Raw genomic sequence first — 15,903 nt, forward strand, 5'->3', positions numbered from 1 at the left:
GGTGGGCAGTTATAGAAATGAAGTAAGGGAGGAGGAGCCAACGTCGCATGATACGGACATGCGGTCTCGATGCTCTGAGACCGCAACCGATTACTTTTGGCGCTAGGTGGTCCAATCAGACCTAACTGTCCCGAAGAGACGTGAACAGCAAGAATACGTCTTGCTGACCTCAGGGACATCGCAAAGTCCCTGATTGATGCAAGAGAATTTCTTCAAGCGGGCAACAAAAAATCCAGCCAAGACTGACGAAGTCGGGGAGGCTCCACAATGGAAAGATACAGAAAGAGAAAGGTGTTTCCAACTGGTGACAACTTTATGTTTTAAAAATTTTAATTTAAATTGGAGAACAGAAGAATCAAGCGGCAGAATTTGGAATGGTTTTAGACGTGGTTATCTTTCTTTTTAAAATGCTATCTTCCTGGATGGAATTTATGCAAACCTTTAAAAATGAATGGATTAAGTGTTCTTCTTCTATTTTTTACTTTTATTATTCTCTGTAACCTATTGTCTAAAAATTTATCCTCTTCCATTCCATTCCTCTTTCCTAACCATTTAAAAATTGGACTCTTTTTTAAACTTGAAATACAAAAAAGATACAAAAGAAATAAAGGAAATTTGCAACAATAACACTGCTACTCGAGGCTGGAAGTTTGTGTATTGGAGTTTGTATATTGGAAATGGAACCTTTTTTTCTTCACTGATTGTTTTGCCTTGGCACTACAGGTCTCACCGCTTGGTTATAGAGAGTGAATAAGAAGGGAAACACACAGATGTCCCTTTGAAGTATAGCTTCAACCAGAGAAAAGTGAAACAAAACGTTTTTGTGTCTATATTAATTTTAACCTTGCCAAGCTAGAGCAGCTGTGTTTGTTAGCTGGAGAGAATAGCACAATTTCAAAAGCAAACAGAAAATTTTAAGCTTGCAAAGATATTGTCAGAAATACAGAAATTATCAAATACAGATGAGAGGATAGAGAAGAAGCTGGAAGACTTAGGAGCATATAACAGCAAAATATGATATGAAGTTGAGGATGTTTATCAAATGCAAAACGTGGTGGTTAAAAACTCAAAAAATTGAAGTGGAAAATGAATATAAAGAGATTAAATTTGCTGATATTTATGGTGATTGGTTGTTTCTGAAAATTGAAAGTGGAATACTGAAAGAGGAATTAAATGGAGGGGAATCTATCCCAGAGGACAAGATACGGAAGAAAAAAAACCCCCAAAGAATCTGGATTTAAAGATAAAATTTTTATTAGCAACAGCATTGATAACACTACTGACAATCAAAGATAAGCTGACTTAAGGAAACAGAAGAAGGGCATCAAGATTACACGAGAGATCTTACAAGCAAGGAGTTGCTAAGAGGAGTCCATACAAAGTTGATCAAGGAGATGATTAGAGGACCACAAATGGCAGAAGATATGAGACTGTTTTACTATTGAAAAGATACAGGTTGATAGAGGGAAGAATATAATTTAAAACTAGTTAAACTTAGTGAAATTTATTGACAATAGATATAGTTTAAATAATAATTGATAATGTTACTAATTTATACAATGTGTTATGTGTTATGATGAGTATAATTGGATATGAATATTGAATGGTACCCATGCAAGGAGATTAGAAATCCCTTTGGATTATATTAAAGGTTAATAATAATAAAAAAGAAATAAGTTAGATACAGTTAAAGTTTTGATTATTAGGAGGAAAATGTTATGATACAGGATATAGTCAAATAAAGGAGGGATAAGAATAACAACATATATATAGATATGGGTATAACATAAGGAAACTGGATGTAACACCTTAAACAGTGATTTGGAAAGGAGGATTAGAAAACTTTGTTATTAAATATTATGGATGTTTAGCTAGAATAGGACGTAAGGATTTAGTGTTAGTGGAGGATTTTAGAAATAGTAATTGAAAGGCCAGTATGTGGTTATGTATTAATTTTGATATATTTTATGATGAAGGACGCTTAAACAACTATAGTCCAAAAGAAGGACTAGGGGAGACATGATAGCAGTGTTCCAATATCTCAGGGTTGCCACAAAGAAGAGGGAGACAAACTATTCTCCAAGGCACCTGAGGGTAGAACAGAAGCAATGGGTGGAAACTAATCAAGGAGAGAAGCAACTTAGAACTGAGGAGAATTTCCTGACAGTTAGAACAATTAATCAGTGGAACAGCTTGCTTCCAGAAGTTGTGAATGCCCCAACACTGGAAGTTTTTAAGAAGATGTTGGATATCCATTTGACTGAAACGGTATAGGGTTTCCAGCCTAGGCAGGGGGTTGGATTAGAAGACCTTCCAAGATCCCTTCCAATTCTGCTATTGTATTGTATTGTAATTCCAATTTTGCATGTCTTTTTTTGAAAAGGAAAAAAGTGGTTCAGTCTTTAGAAGTTTCAACCAGATGGGGAAATAGATTCCTTAAACAAGCATTTTTTCCTGAGCTGCAGTTCCCTAGTGTAACTGCAAGTTAACAGGCTCAGCTCTGTGACGTTAATTAGCTAATTAGAACTCTCCAGTTGACTGTCACTGCTGCCTATAACTGACCACATCTTAATCAGGTTCAATATGGAATGTTTCTGTTGTCAGGTGCATGAAATTTGGTCATAAATGGGCATACTAGACAGAAAATGAAATTTACCATTTCATTTTACCATTACCATTAGTTACTATTATATTTATTAGCATTAATAGAATTGGTAAAAAGGAGTGGCTATATAAGCATATTCTATAAGATTATATGTATATCTTTTAAACAAATAATACAATTACTCAACGCTTCTATTTTTTTCAATTATTTTAAAGGTTTGTTTCTATTTTATCTGTTTCAGAGTCAGCCAAGGCCAACTCGGATATCACTAGTTATGACTTATGGAACTGCAAAAGCATTCCTTTTCCTAGCATTAGTATACAGGGTCCTCAGTAGACATATCCGACTTTGCCTTTTTGATGGCAACCAAGTAGGTTCAACATGTTTACCAGTTTTTTCCCCGTAAATGTTACTGTTAGAATGTTACATTGAGTAGATTTAAATCTTTCTTTCTATTAGAGTTTTGAGTGACTGATTTGACACTCTTTATATAGTTAAATATCCATCAAGAGATTCACCTGACTATAAAAATCATTGAAAGGATCTTTTACCACATTATCATTCTCCTAATTCACTGAACTGATAATGAAAGCTGGATACTCTAAACCATACTGAAAATAATTGGAGTGATTTCTTTACTATCACCTCATTATTTTATTTTAATACAGATTTTTTAAAAGGAAGATTAAAAAACTATATAAAGTAAGAAAAAGAATAAAAGAGCAAGCTAACAGTGTAAAAAAATAATATAAATAAAAAGGATATCCTAAGTATTTTCCAAACTTCTTTACATCAATTATAAATACAAATATAAATTTACTTCTTACTCTATGATATACCATAACTCTCTTCTTTCTATAATCTATCCTGGCTAATCATCAAACTATAATCATAAATTCATTTTTTTCTGTTTTATGTAAAAAGTTGGTAAGGGGTTTCTAGTCAGTAATAAACACAGATGTTGTCTTTTCAAATAATTCAATTAGCCATCTTGGCAAGTTCTATTATCTTCACCAACTATTTCTCCATTATGGATATGCCGAGTTTGTTCCATCCTCCTGCATACAATATGCTGTTGCTCTTAATCAAACAGAAAAACATAGTTCCATACTTCTTCCAATTGTTTGTTTATCAATCCCAATTAAACCTTGATTTCAGTTGTACATTAATGTTTAAAATCCCTTGAATTAGTGTATGAATCCAAAGTTTTCTGGCTCTTTTATACATCCACCAAACATAAACATGGCGTCCTTTCTTTTCACATTTCCAATATAAATTGGGCCTTTATAAATTGGTAGACATTTCTCCGTTGACCATATACCAAGGTACAGATCATTTTCTCTCTAAAATTGTAACATAATGTACATTTTAGTCCTTTTTATCATATACATTTCTACTTGATCCATTTAACTAAAATGTTTATCATATATTTTTCACTTGTTCTTCTGTTTCAAATTTCAATGAAAGTTTAAACATTTTAGAAATACGTTCATTATTTGAATACAATTGAAATATTCAAATTCATTCTTACAATGTTCAAAATCATAAACAGTGGTCTACTTAAATCTTTCTAATAACTTTAAATAGGGACAGCTATATTCTCTTTGCCAGCAGTTTTATCTTGATTTATGTTATATTTCCCCTTATAACTACATTGTTTTAGATGCACTATTAATTTAGTGGTTCTTCCCCTTGCTTTATCTTATTCTAGATTTTGAGCAACATTCATACAGTAAGAGCTACATGGCAACCAAAAAACCCCAAAACAGGGACCTTTTCTCCAAGGGTAAGTATACAGTATACTATAGATAGATGTGATAAAGTATATCCAGAGGAGGTAAAGCAAGAGTGGGAGTATTGTAGTCTGTATTTATAAATGTTCATATTACTCTGTGATGATAATCCCTTATGAATCTTTATAAAAATACCAGTTATGTTTTATTTCTGATTCAGAAGATGGAAAACTAAATCATAAAAAAATCAGAACTTATTTCAATATTCAAGATGACTGAGCCTAAACATTATAATATAGACTAATTATATATAGTACAATTCTGAAGGGCTCAGAGGAGCTACAAAATAGACATTGAGGATTGGCTGCTGAAAGCCCATCTCCGAGCTGGGCAATTAGCACTAATACCTACAATTACAATATGTCAAAAAATAATTATAGCCAGGATTTAATTTGACCATTAACTTCTTGAAATGTTTACAGAGAACAATTTATACAGAACTTTTAAAATATTTAAAAGATCATTTTGTTTGTTTGTTTGTAGGTCGTGGCATTTTACCATGTATTCTTGATGGTGATTGTTTCATTAGATCCAATAATCCATCTCCAGACATTGGACTATTGTTTGAACTTGGAAATCACTTACCACAATGTAAGTCCATGGAGATGACTCAGTGTATGAAACTGTATTAGGAGACTATGTTGGGTGGAGAAGCAAAAGGATTAGCAAGAGTTGGCATGATAATCCATAGGAATGAAACAAGAATAGATTTCAGTATTTTTAAAAACCCACTTCTTTTGGAGCAGGTACATTTTAATATGTTCTTTGTCATGCTTTTCATGGAATGGTCAACCAGTTTGTTTCTTATGTGCCTTGTCTTTATATTAAACATCTTAGACTTTAGTGCTTTTAGAAAAAATAAATAAAAATGATACAAAAAAAGAATAAAAAGTCTAGCTATGTAAACAAAAATTAAGTGATGATAATGATCATTAAGATAACCTCATTACCTCTTTTGTTCTTGTTGGTTATGAAATATCAAATACTGTTTATAATGTTTTGTGAAACCTCCCTCTACCTGATACTTCGTTATTTCTAGAATGACTAGTCATTTGGGATTTCAGTGAGGTTACAAATAGGTTTGTGTTAAGCATCACAGTCTACATTCCGTACTGGTTCGCTTCACAAAACTCACTATGCTAAAACCAAACAAACCACTTTGTGGCACAGTGTGATGAATGGTCTGTCTGAATATGTAGGCTTGATTACCTTCTTAACAGTAATAGCCAGTAGTCTCCTGAGTAGTTTTTCTCTTTGGTCATGATTTTTTGCATGGTTAATGTATTGAATAACAAGCTGGCACTGATATGTATGATGCCTATCATTGATTTATACAAACTTTCTTTAGGGAGATTGTGAATCTAATATTCAGGATGGGCATATTTTATATCTTTTGGGCAAAAAAGATCAGGAAATTGCATTGCTACTTTTAGTGAAGTAATCTGGGAATACTTTAAGGCTGCTAAATGGGGTTGGGGTTGTAGCCATCAACAAATAAATATAGGGCAAGTGTTGCAGATATACCTTCTAACTTCATTCTCATTCTCTTCTAGTCAACAGGTGAGAGAGGAGAATTAAGCTGTGGCTGGGCATTTCTAAAACTTTTGATTCAAGTGGATTTCCAATTCCTTCCAAGTAAGTTTTCTTTGTGATGAGTGGAAAAAGATGGAGCCATAATAATAAGACAGTTCAATTGATAAATGTCATTGGATTTTCTTTTGTAGTCCTGTACCAGATGTGCCAGATGTGGAAAAAATTCATAAATTCCAGTATTCAGATTGCAAATGTTACAAGTACATGTTATTAGTCGGAGGAACTAATTGTGCTTTATTTAGGTGCCCTGGGAATCTCCTAATTAATATTATATATGAGGAGACTTTTGCCCAAGAATGACAAAATCCTCAATTGTTTCCTGCTATTAGACTCTGAAGTATTTGCAGATATGCATTTTTCCTTTACAGAGATCAATGCAACAAATGCAATTTATGAGCAGAAAAAAACCTTTGGTGTACAAAGTAATATTGATCTGAAGATTTGTGGCCATGAAGCTATAGACATTATGACAGACTTGAAAACTGTATACCCACTTCATATTGGATGGATTGTTTACACTTGAATTAGATTTACACTATATATTTCTTATGGAATGCAGTAACTCAGTGGCTAAGACACTGAGATTGTCAATCAGAAGGTCGGCAGTTCAGCGGTTCGAATCCCAGCACCGGGTAACGGAGTGATCTGTTACTTGTCCCAGTTTCTGCCACCTAGCAGTTCGAAAGGACGTAAAAAATACAAGTAGAAAAATAGGGACCACCTTTGGTAGGAAGGTAACATTGTTTGGCTTTTAGTCATGCTGGTCACATGACCACGGAGACCGCCTTCGACAGTGCTGGCTCTTCGGCTTGAAGAGGAGGAAAAAAACAGAGATGAGCACCTCAACTATGAGAGACAAAAAGAGAAAACAAATCCAGACAATCAGTTGAGGTCTACCTATGATGTCAATTACAAGCCTCTCTCATCTTTTTAAATGGGAGAACTTGCACAATTGGTGGCTGACTAAATACTTCTTTGCTCCACTGTATGTGCACGGGGAAATCTTAACCTTTATATATTTCTTGTTGAAGAAAACAGATTGATTTTTGAAAGTGTGCTAAGGTTTGAACCTGACTAAAAGGGACAGGATAAGGAAAAAGGTTAGTAGAAGTTAAACAGAACTTTCAATTAGAGGTACAGATAATCTTTGTTTAATGACTGTTTGTTCAGTGATCATTCAATATTATTATAGTGTTGAAAAATCACAGGTATAGCCATGTATTATGATGGGAAGTAATGACTGCTGTTTTGTTCCATGTTCATATGATTAAAATTTGGGTGCTTGCAGTCTATCCACATTATGACTGCAGTGTGTACTTCAACTCACCCTACCTGTTTATCTTTCCCCCTCCCCCATCTCTGCCTTTCTTCTGTCTTGCAGAGTGCTACCCCTGCTGTCCCCATTGCTTTTATTTCTTAGCCAGCTGATCACTGTAGATTGAGAACAGATCTAGGACAGCCAGTTTCCTTATTTCTGTTCAGTTCAGCCTTTTGGGAAATAAGTTAACAAGATGACAGAGGAATTTTGGTTGAGGTAATTTTTCAGCAAATATGTAGTTATGATAGATCAAGTCAGGAAACATTTGCCACAAGAAATAATAGAATTCTATTTGTATGAGTTATAATAAAAGATTCTTCAAACCTGACAGCATTTCTATTTTCCCCCTCATATACCAAAGAAAAGTAAAGTTGAGTAATTTTGAATTTCTTTCTTATATTTTCCTGTTTTCCAGATCTAAGTTCATGTTTCCTTATAATTGCTATTGATACTCTTCAAGGCTATTTCTGTACTTTTTTATACTAGATAGTTGAAGTTTCCCATTATTACTGTGTGTCTCCTGGTTGAAACATCTATAATCTAGAAAGACATCATTCAGATTTTTTGTTGGCATGACTCTAGTGCACTCTGTCTTGATATGAAATCAGGACAACAGATAAGTGATTCAATCCATTGTGTTGCCATCTGTCACTTCCTCTTGTTCAGTGCAGAACAGGAATCCATTTCTGGCAGAGCTTACTCAGTAATTTTCTTTAGACATTGCTGCTAATAGCAGCTGCTGTTCAGAGTTCTAGAACCATCAGCAACTGGAGGGCCTCTGACTTTTGTTCTGAAGGTCCGCAGAAAAGTTCTACTTGGCAGTTTGGTGTTTTGTATTATATCCCTCCATTCCCTCTCCCCCCCCCCACAGACACTTTACCTTTTCTGTTTCCTGTGTAGTTTCTTGGTAGTATTGCCCTTGTTCATATCCCTCTGCAGCTTGAGACCAGTTCCCTCCATCTCCATCTTCTTCTTTGACCTTTTCCACTGAACTCTTAACCAAGTTCTATTTGCTCTTCTTTGTCACTCACTCAATGATGTTTTATATATACAGTTTTCCTCTGTCGAGTATGAAGATGACTGATACATCAAAACACAATCCTGTTTTCTTCTGACAAGCCCATTGAACGAGCTTCACTCAAATTGATCTAGTATTCTTTTACATGCAGTATAATTAAAGCACACATGCACACACCCCAAAACTGACTAATTTGTCATTATTTCCTTTTCCCACCCAAATATGATGATGGTTTCTGCATTCCATGAACTCAGTCCAGGGAAATTGTCATACCAGAGATCTCTGAGCTAGGCTTGGTTATTGCAGCAAAATACATTCTTTCTAAGGCTTGTGGTAAACATGTGTTGCATGGTCTCGTTTTAATAATGTCATGTGATAGGCATGCAGCCTTTAATAGTTTCTAAGGGTGTTAATCTTGTTAATCTTGCTTGAAATAGTGTAAAATAATACAGTTTGAGAACATGCCAACGGAAATAAATATAATTTCCTTATTTTTAGAGTTTCCTGTATTATTGTTTTATACCTAATTTTTATATTATTGGCTGCAGTCATAAATAAAACTTTCCTTTGTGTTAAGCAATGTTTTTGATATACAGGAACAATCTGTCTTATTAATTGTTCTAATAAGGGAGGTCTGCCTTGAAGTCTGTAAACAATTTTTATTACATTCTTTCACTTTAGACGTTCATTCCTATACAACAGGGATTAGGTTTCCCATTGCTGGGAAAGGAAATTCTGTGCTCTATGATCTTGCTTCCAGGTAGCACACAATAGAAGTTATATATTTTGATTACAGTGCATGGTGTGAAAAAGCCTATATTACAATCAAACATGTTAGATTATTTTATTTTTATATATTTAATTGGTATGGGCTTCTCTGGGAGAAAGAACTGTATTCAGATAAATATAATAACATTTATTGTATGCCATATTGATAGTTTCTAGGAAAATGAGATGGTTATTTAGAGTCTAAAAGTAATATTTGCCATTTGGTTCCTTGACAAAGAACTGAATTCCTAGCCCAGGGGTGTCAAACTGGCAGCCACGGACGAGATGCTCATGTGCAGGTCATGCCCACCCCAGCACCACGAATGGGAAAAATATCACAATACACATGATGGCAACGTGACGCTGTGAGTTTGACACCTATGTCCTGGCCCAATATAAGTCCAGGATTCTGCCTGTGGATTCGGAATGCCCAATACCTATGATATCAATGAATTTTCCTTGCTCCAGGTCATTTGCTTCCTAGAAAAGCACTGCTGTATAAGTGTTGGTGTATAGTTTTATACACCACTTAGCCATGGAGGTGCAGTGGTTAGAGTGCAATATTGCAGGCTAACTCTGCCAGGAGTTTGAGCCTGACTGGCTCAAGGTTGACTCAGCCTTCCATCCTTCCAAGGTCAATAAAATGAGGACCTAGGTTATTAGGTGTAATATACTATCTCTGTAAACAGTTCTGAGAATCTTGTAGAAGCACTATGGAGAAGTACACAAATCTAAGTGCTATTGTTATTGCTATTTATAATTGATGAATTTTTTTTCTGTACAGGTTTCTATAATATGGAAATATTTTTCTCTTTTTTATCTGACAGTTTTAATAATTCATTTTTCTTATGCTTCTGGATGCTGTATCATTATATTAACAACAAGCCTAAAACCAGAATAATAGTTATTACGCATGTAAAGAGCTTTTTGTGAGAAGGAAATGTCTTTTTGTAATTGGCTTAATTTAGTACTACCATATTTCCAGGGAAATCATTTTGTGTGTGCAATAAAAGTGACCATTTTTTTATTTTTTACTTGCTCGCAACTTAAACATAAATTCTGACTACCCCCTTGCAGAATGTGACTAGTAGAAGGTGAAGTTAACAAACAAATTTCAGTTTGTGGCTCCTCTTAAATCCAGAAACAGACTTTACAGAATACTAGAAACTGATTCATTGCCATTTACCACCAAGTTTGGAGCACTAATATAACAACAGGCATTTTTTAACTGACATAATTCACAGTCTCATTATTAGATTGGCATTTATACATTAATATATCCATATTTAATTATTATAAATATTTTTTTAAAAGCTTTTAAACTTAAAAATCAGTTTGTCATATTTATCAAAAAATACAACGAAATAGGATAAAAATAGATAATTCATCACTGAGGTCAATTGATTACCTAGCACAAATTTTCCTGAATTAGGAAGCTAATAAAGAAGAACTTTCTTCTTTTATACCCGATTTATAAAATCAAAGCTGCAGGTTTCCCTTGTCACAACCAGTTTTTTTAATCCAGGAATGTTTATAAAAAATGATAATAAGATTAATTATTTCTGTACAAATAGCACATAACTAAATAGACTAGACTAGAATTATAAAACAGAAGTACATTTAGTTCAAAAGAGCTTTGCCTTAAATGTCACTCATAAATGTACTTGGGGTGTATATATGACATCAGATATACCTTTCAAAATTCAACTGGTGATTCAGGGTATGATTTAGAGAACTGTGCAGGTATTGCATGCCAAGTGGAAATGTCCGTGTAATAATTACTTTGGAAATTAAAAAGTGGCTTAAATCCAACTTTTTGAGTTTAGTGTGACTGTGACAGGTTTTAAAAATGAAATATTAAACAGAGAAGACAATGGGATGCAGAGGCATGGGAGATTTCTGAAAATCAAGTTCAGATAGCTTTTGTGAGTTGAGAGCACTACCTAGATTTTAGGAATCTCCTTTTTTCCCTCATAGTCCCAAGGAAGCTCTGGCCTGCCAGAGGAAGGATGCAATGCGGATATTGTTTAATTCTGTGTGTGATACAACGTATCCAGAAGAGAATATTATGTGGCTACATAAAAGAGATTTTAAAAATTAAAAATCTTTGATATGGTTAGGGTAATTGTGTTTATGGAATCTTCAAGTATATGCCAACATAATTCATTAAGTCTTCCTAGTGCAAGAAAAAAAACAGCATTTTCCCCTGTAATTTTAATCCTGCGCTAATTCAGAAGAAATGTAAGTTACAGAAGAATTATTTAATATTTCCCTGTATTATAAATCTCTATTTAAATGTTTTACAGAACATATGAGCTATTTTTGAATGGTGGGACTCCATACGAAAAAAGGGTAGAAGTGGACCCATCAATTTCAAGGAGAGGTATAATTTATTTTATAATAATATAAAAAAGCAAATGAAAGGTCTCAGTTTACACAATCAGAAATCCTACTGTGTTTTATTGTTAGCTTTGGAAACATTATATGTGGCAGTAAGCATAGATTAAATGGGAATTGGAAGCAAAATCTGCCAATTGTACATAGCTTAACGCCAAGAAATATTGGTGATAAAAAATAAATTATTGAAATAAATAGAACCATTTGTAAAGAGTAGATGAAAATGCAAAGTTATGTCAAGCAGCAAAAACCATGAGGAAAAGAGTGATTTAAAGTTATTTCTTGAAAGAAGAGAATAGCCGTATGATGTGTTTGTGAGGGTATTCTATCTATAGAGCAGTAGAAGCAGCTGAAACACATGACTAGAATAATTTAAAAACAAAACAAGCCTGAAGATAATGTAATCAGAATAAAATATGTTACTAGGTTGAGAAATTGTTGAAAATAGTGAAAAAAAACCCAATTGATTGGGATTCTTCTGTCAGTATGTTTGAGTGTATTATTTCTTTTACTAAAGCCAGCAGCAATGTTTTTCAACATATCATAACATTGAGGAAACAGCCACAACTTCTAGTGAAATTGAGGTCTATTACCACAAGATCGAAAGACATACTGAAGTAAGTGAGCACTAGTTATTTTGTGGCTCACCTTTTACTGTGCAAAAATAGATACCTATGTTATGCTTACAATATCACACCTTTAAAATCAGTTTTGGGTTTTTCCCCCCCAGATCATGTTGAAAGTCTCATAACTTGAAATAAAGCTCTGCAATGAATGTAATTGTCTCTATTATTACATATAAAATATTACAATGTCTTTTGTTATCAAATGTAAACTGTCTCAAAGTTACTGAATGTACAAAAGCAATTAGAATGGGCAAATTAAACAGTTAAAATATTCAAAAATGATTCATGAGTGTAGTATCACTCTCTGTTTCTTAAAGTAGCCTGTTTTTTTCCTCTAGCTTCTGCTAACTCTGAAAAATGGTGCTGTTGTTTTAATAGTTGTAAAACTTTTAGGAGTGGGGATATCTTAAAGCAGTATCAGAGGAAGCTGCCATGATAAAATTAGGCCAAATTATTATAATGCAGAAAAGGCAACTGTGTTTAATTAATCAATTTAATTGAACAGTTAAAACATTTTAATAAAAAGTGTCCTTAGTAAATAGATTTGCATATTTACAGTTTTAAACCAATATGTACAAGAACAAATGCCCTTCTTAGATTAGATGACATGCATTGCTCTGAGGGAGATGAGTGGTCTCTAAATACGTTAAATAAAATAAAATAAAATATGGAAGTCTAATTCCTTTTAATAAACAATACTAGCCTGATGATGTTTGATGATAGCTTTTCTCAGGCACAAGAAATTAAACATCTTGAAAGAAATGTTAATGTTGCCTACCTTATTGGGAGCAGAATGCTTATGTTTTTCAAAGGGTAGTCTAGAAAAAAGCATTATATTATAGTTAGATCTTGATTAACCGAATTCCTTTGGAATTGTCTAAATTAAAAGGGCTTTTTAAAAGTTGCATTTGTTGTTTTTATGTTTAATGCCAAAATTACTCTATTATTGCCATAGCAATAATTCAGATCTGCTCAGAAAAATAATGTTTATATTATGATATGTCCAAATGTCACTTGAAATGAATGTTGCATTTTCTTTTCATTTTTTTAAACCAGCCTATTACCAGAAGTATTAATTGGCAGCATGTGCTATATGCATCTCATATTGTTTTATCGTCAGATCCTTGGTGACGTACTCCTGAAAGACAGACCAAATGTGCAACATGCAGGTAAGAGTTGCATCTTTGAAGAGCAGAAAATACAGCAAATACTTTCAGTACTCGGGCTTGGATTGAAGTTGCAAGCTAAAAAAATGTCCTGGTGATATTTCATGCAGCCTCATAAAACATTTCTTTTGCTTTCAGTTGGTTAGGGTCCTTTATTTTTAATGTTGTAACATAAAGTTGTGACTGTAACTTCAGCTAGATATTTACAAAATGTATTGTATTTGTTGAAAACTGTGGTTTTTATGCATAATACAGATTGTGGCTTGGAGCTTTGACTGGTTTGCTTTAAGTGGGTCTTGGCCTCTGGCTGAACTAAAGCCCAGAGCTTTTAAATTGTTCTGGGTTTCCTTTGAAAAATGCCAGAGGGTGTGTCTTATGGGTGAATGTTGTGCCCCACTTTTTTCTTCTGCATGACCTTTGCAGTAACTCATCTGCTTGATTGCCCAGTGCCTTGCCACTCTGCTAAAATTCAAGTGCAACATACCTGGCTGGCCTCTCCATCCCATCTCAGTGTTCTTAGCAACTTTGTTCTTTGTAGCTGATATGGATGACGTTGCATTTCCCCCCGGAGTCTCCCATCCCAGAGCGCATTTTTTTCTAGAACATGAATATTTTGAGTCTGCTGAAATCAAACATGTATTTCAAGTCAGTGACTGGATCAAATATGCATCTTGCAGTGTGGATGAGGACCACCTAGTAATTATGGTGTACTTTCTGGAAATGTCTTTTCTTTCTTTTTTTTTCTGTTTGAAATCCATTTTTGGTATGATAATGATAATGTAAAATGAAATGAATTTATTTTTCTTGATTTTTTTAAATAAAATGTATCTATAAAGGTAAGTGTTAGAAATACTGAGACAAAAAAAAAATCCCCGCCCTTCATCTAAACCGTATAACTTGTCTTTCTTGCCCATGGATTCAGCATTTATTATGCAATATACCAATTTTGACAGGGGAGGGATTTGTTTTTGCAGGTTGAGAGTTTCTTATGATTGTATAGCAATTCTTTTCTTTCATCGTCTTTTTTTTCACAGAACTACAAGTATGAAATACTGCATATGTCAGTATTGTTCTTATTTTACCAGTTGCTGTTATTTAGGTGAACAAACTGGGATTATATTGCAATAAAGTCAACTATAACCTACCACCAATTCTTTACATAGGGTCAGCAGTTGAACAATGCTTTTGCTTAATTCTGGGGTGTTAAACTGGCAGCCCATGGGCTGATTGTATCACGTACAGGCCACACCCACCCTGGCTCCGTAAAGTGAAAAATTATGATACATCAGGTGATCAGGTTTAGCACCCGTGGGTTTAATGGGAGAATGGGATGTATTAACCCCTTGCGAGGAGGAAAAGCTATGACAGCTAATTCTGGAAAATTAATTAAATCCATGAATAGGTAGAGATTTAACCCCATATTTTATTGCCTTTTGTTTTGATTAGAGTTAAATTTCTGATTCTAAGTTCAAAATGCACTTTTTTATGTCACCTAAAGTTGCATAAAGTTACTCTAGAACAGGGGTGTCAAACTGGCGGCCTGTGGACCAGATACGTCAGGCTCACGCCATGCCCACTCCAGCTTCATGAAAGGGAAAAACATCAGGAAACTTCACATAATGGCAACGTGACATGTGGAGTTTGACACCCATGCCCTAGAACAAGCAATCTAGAGACTACAGCTTATGAATAAAACCATTCATTCAATTTACCTGCTTAGCCTAGTAAAAGTTGTCAATATTTGCTCTGTTTTGTTTTTTATATTAGGAATGGGGGACTTTTCCTTTTTGTTCTCAGGTGACTCGTATATACTGTGCCTTCAGTTATGGGTCAATCCTATCTAATTTCCATCCATTTTAATTTTTTAGATAATATTTCCCAACATACTCAGTTTTATGCAGCTTTTTTAATATCAGTAATTTTAGAAGTATATAAGTTTTCTTTCGTTGGGGGTGTTACTTGGAACCATGACAACTGTGTTAATAAAATATAGAGTACAAATGCTTGGATATATTTTTTAAATTAAGAATTATTTGAAAAAATGCACACCAGAGGTGGGTTGCTGCTGGTTCAGCTTGGATCAGGCAAACCGGTAGTAGCAGTAGGGGGGGCTCTGCCACCTTCCTTGATGCTTCTGCGCATGCGCGCGCAGGAGTACACCTGAACTAGCAGTAAAAAAAATTGGCAACCCACCATTGGTGCGTACACTAAAGGATAATGGTTTTCCTATTAATCAAGAACTACAAATAAGATTATTGAAATGAAATTCATTCATTTTGTAGATCAATAGAGTTAGGCAGCCCATTTAGTGATATAAAAGTACTCTTTGGCATAGGTCTATTTGTTCAGCAATTTTCAAAGTTAATGGTGGCACTGAAAAAATGGACATACAATTGGTCCCTGAAGCTCAAGCTCTCATAGCGCTCTTGTGGTCATGTGATCACAATGCAGATGTTTGGATGTCCATTATATAATTGCAGTGTTGCAGGGAGCTACAAATGATTGTCATTTGTAATCTTCCTACAAGCAAAGTCAATGGGGAAACTAAGCAGGGAAGGTTACAAGTTGCTCTGCTCTAGTAAGTTGTTCCCCCTTACACCTCATGTCTCCACCTGTGTG

General features: G+C 34.3%; 1 protein-coding gene across 1 annotated transcript in view; it reads left to right on the forward strand.

Annotated features, from left to right (window-relative positions):
• The window catches only part of NPHP1 (nephrocystin 1), a 30,754-nt gene that overhangs the window by 9,690 nt on the left and 5,161 nt on the right, over positions 1-15,903 (forward strand). The window contains 10 exon segments of the mRNA XM_032214907.1: positions 2,847-2,883; positions 2,886-2,929; positions 2,931-2,975; positions 4,317-4,395; positions 4,882-4,972; positions 5,933-5,997; positions 6,000-6,033; positions 11,402-11,478; positions 12,010-12,109; positions 13,175-13,287. Of these exon segments, the coding sequence (XP_032070798.1) occupies positions 2,847-2,883; positions 2,886-2,929; positions 2,931-2,975; positions 4,317-4,395; positions 4,882-4,972; positions 5,933-5,997; positions 6,000-6,033; positions 11,402-11,478; positions 12,010-12,109; positions 13,175-13,287 (685 nt within the window).

Source organism: Thamnophis elegans, chromosome 4, assembly GCF_009769535.1.
Source record: "Thamnophis elegans isolate rThaEle1 chromosome 4, rThaEle1.pri, whole genome shotgun sequence".
Taxonomy (NCBI): Eukaryota; Metazoa; Chordata; class Lepidosauria; order Squamata; family Colubridae; genus Thamnophis; species Thamnophis elegans.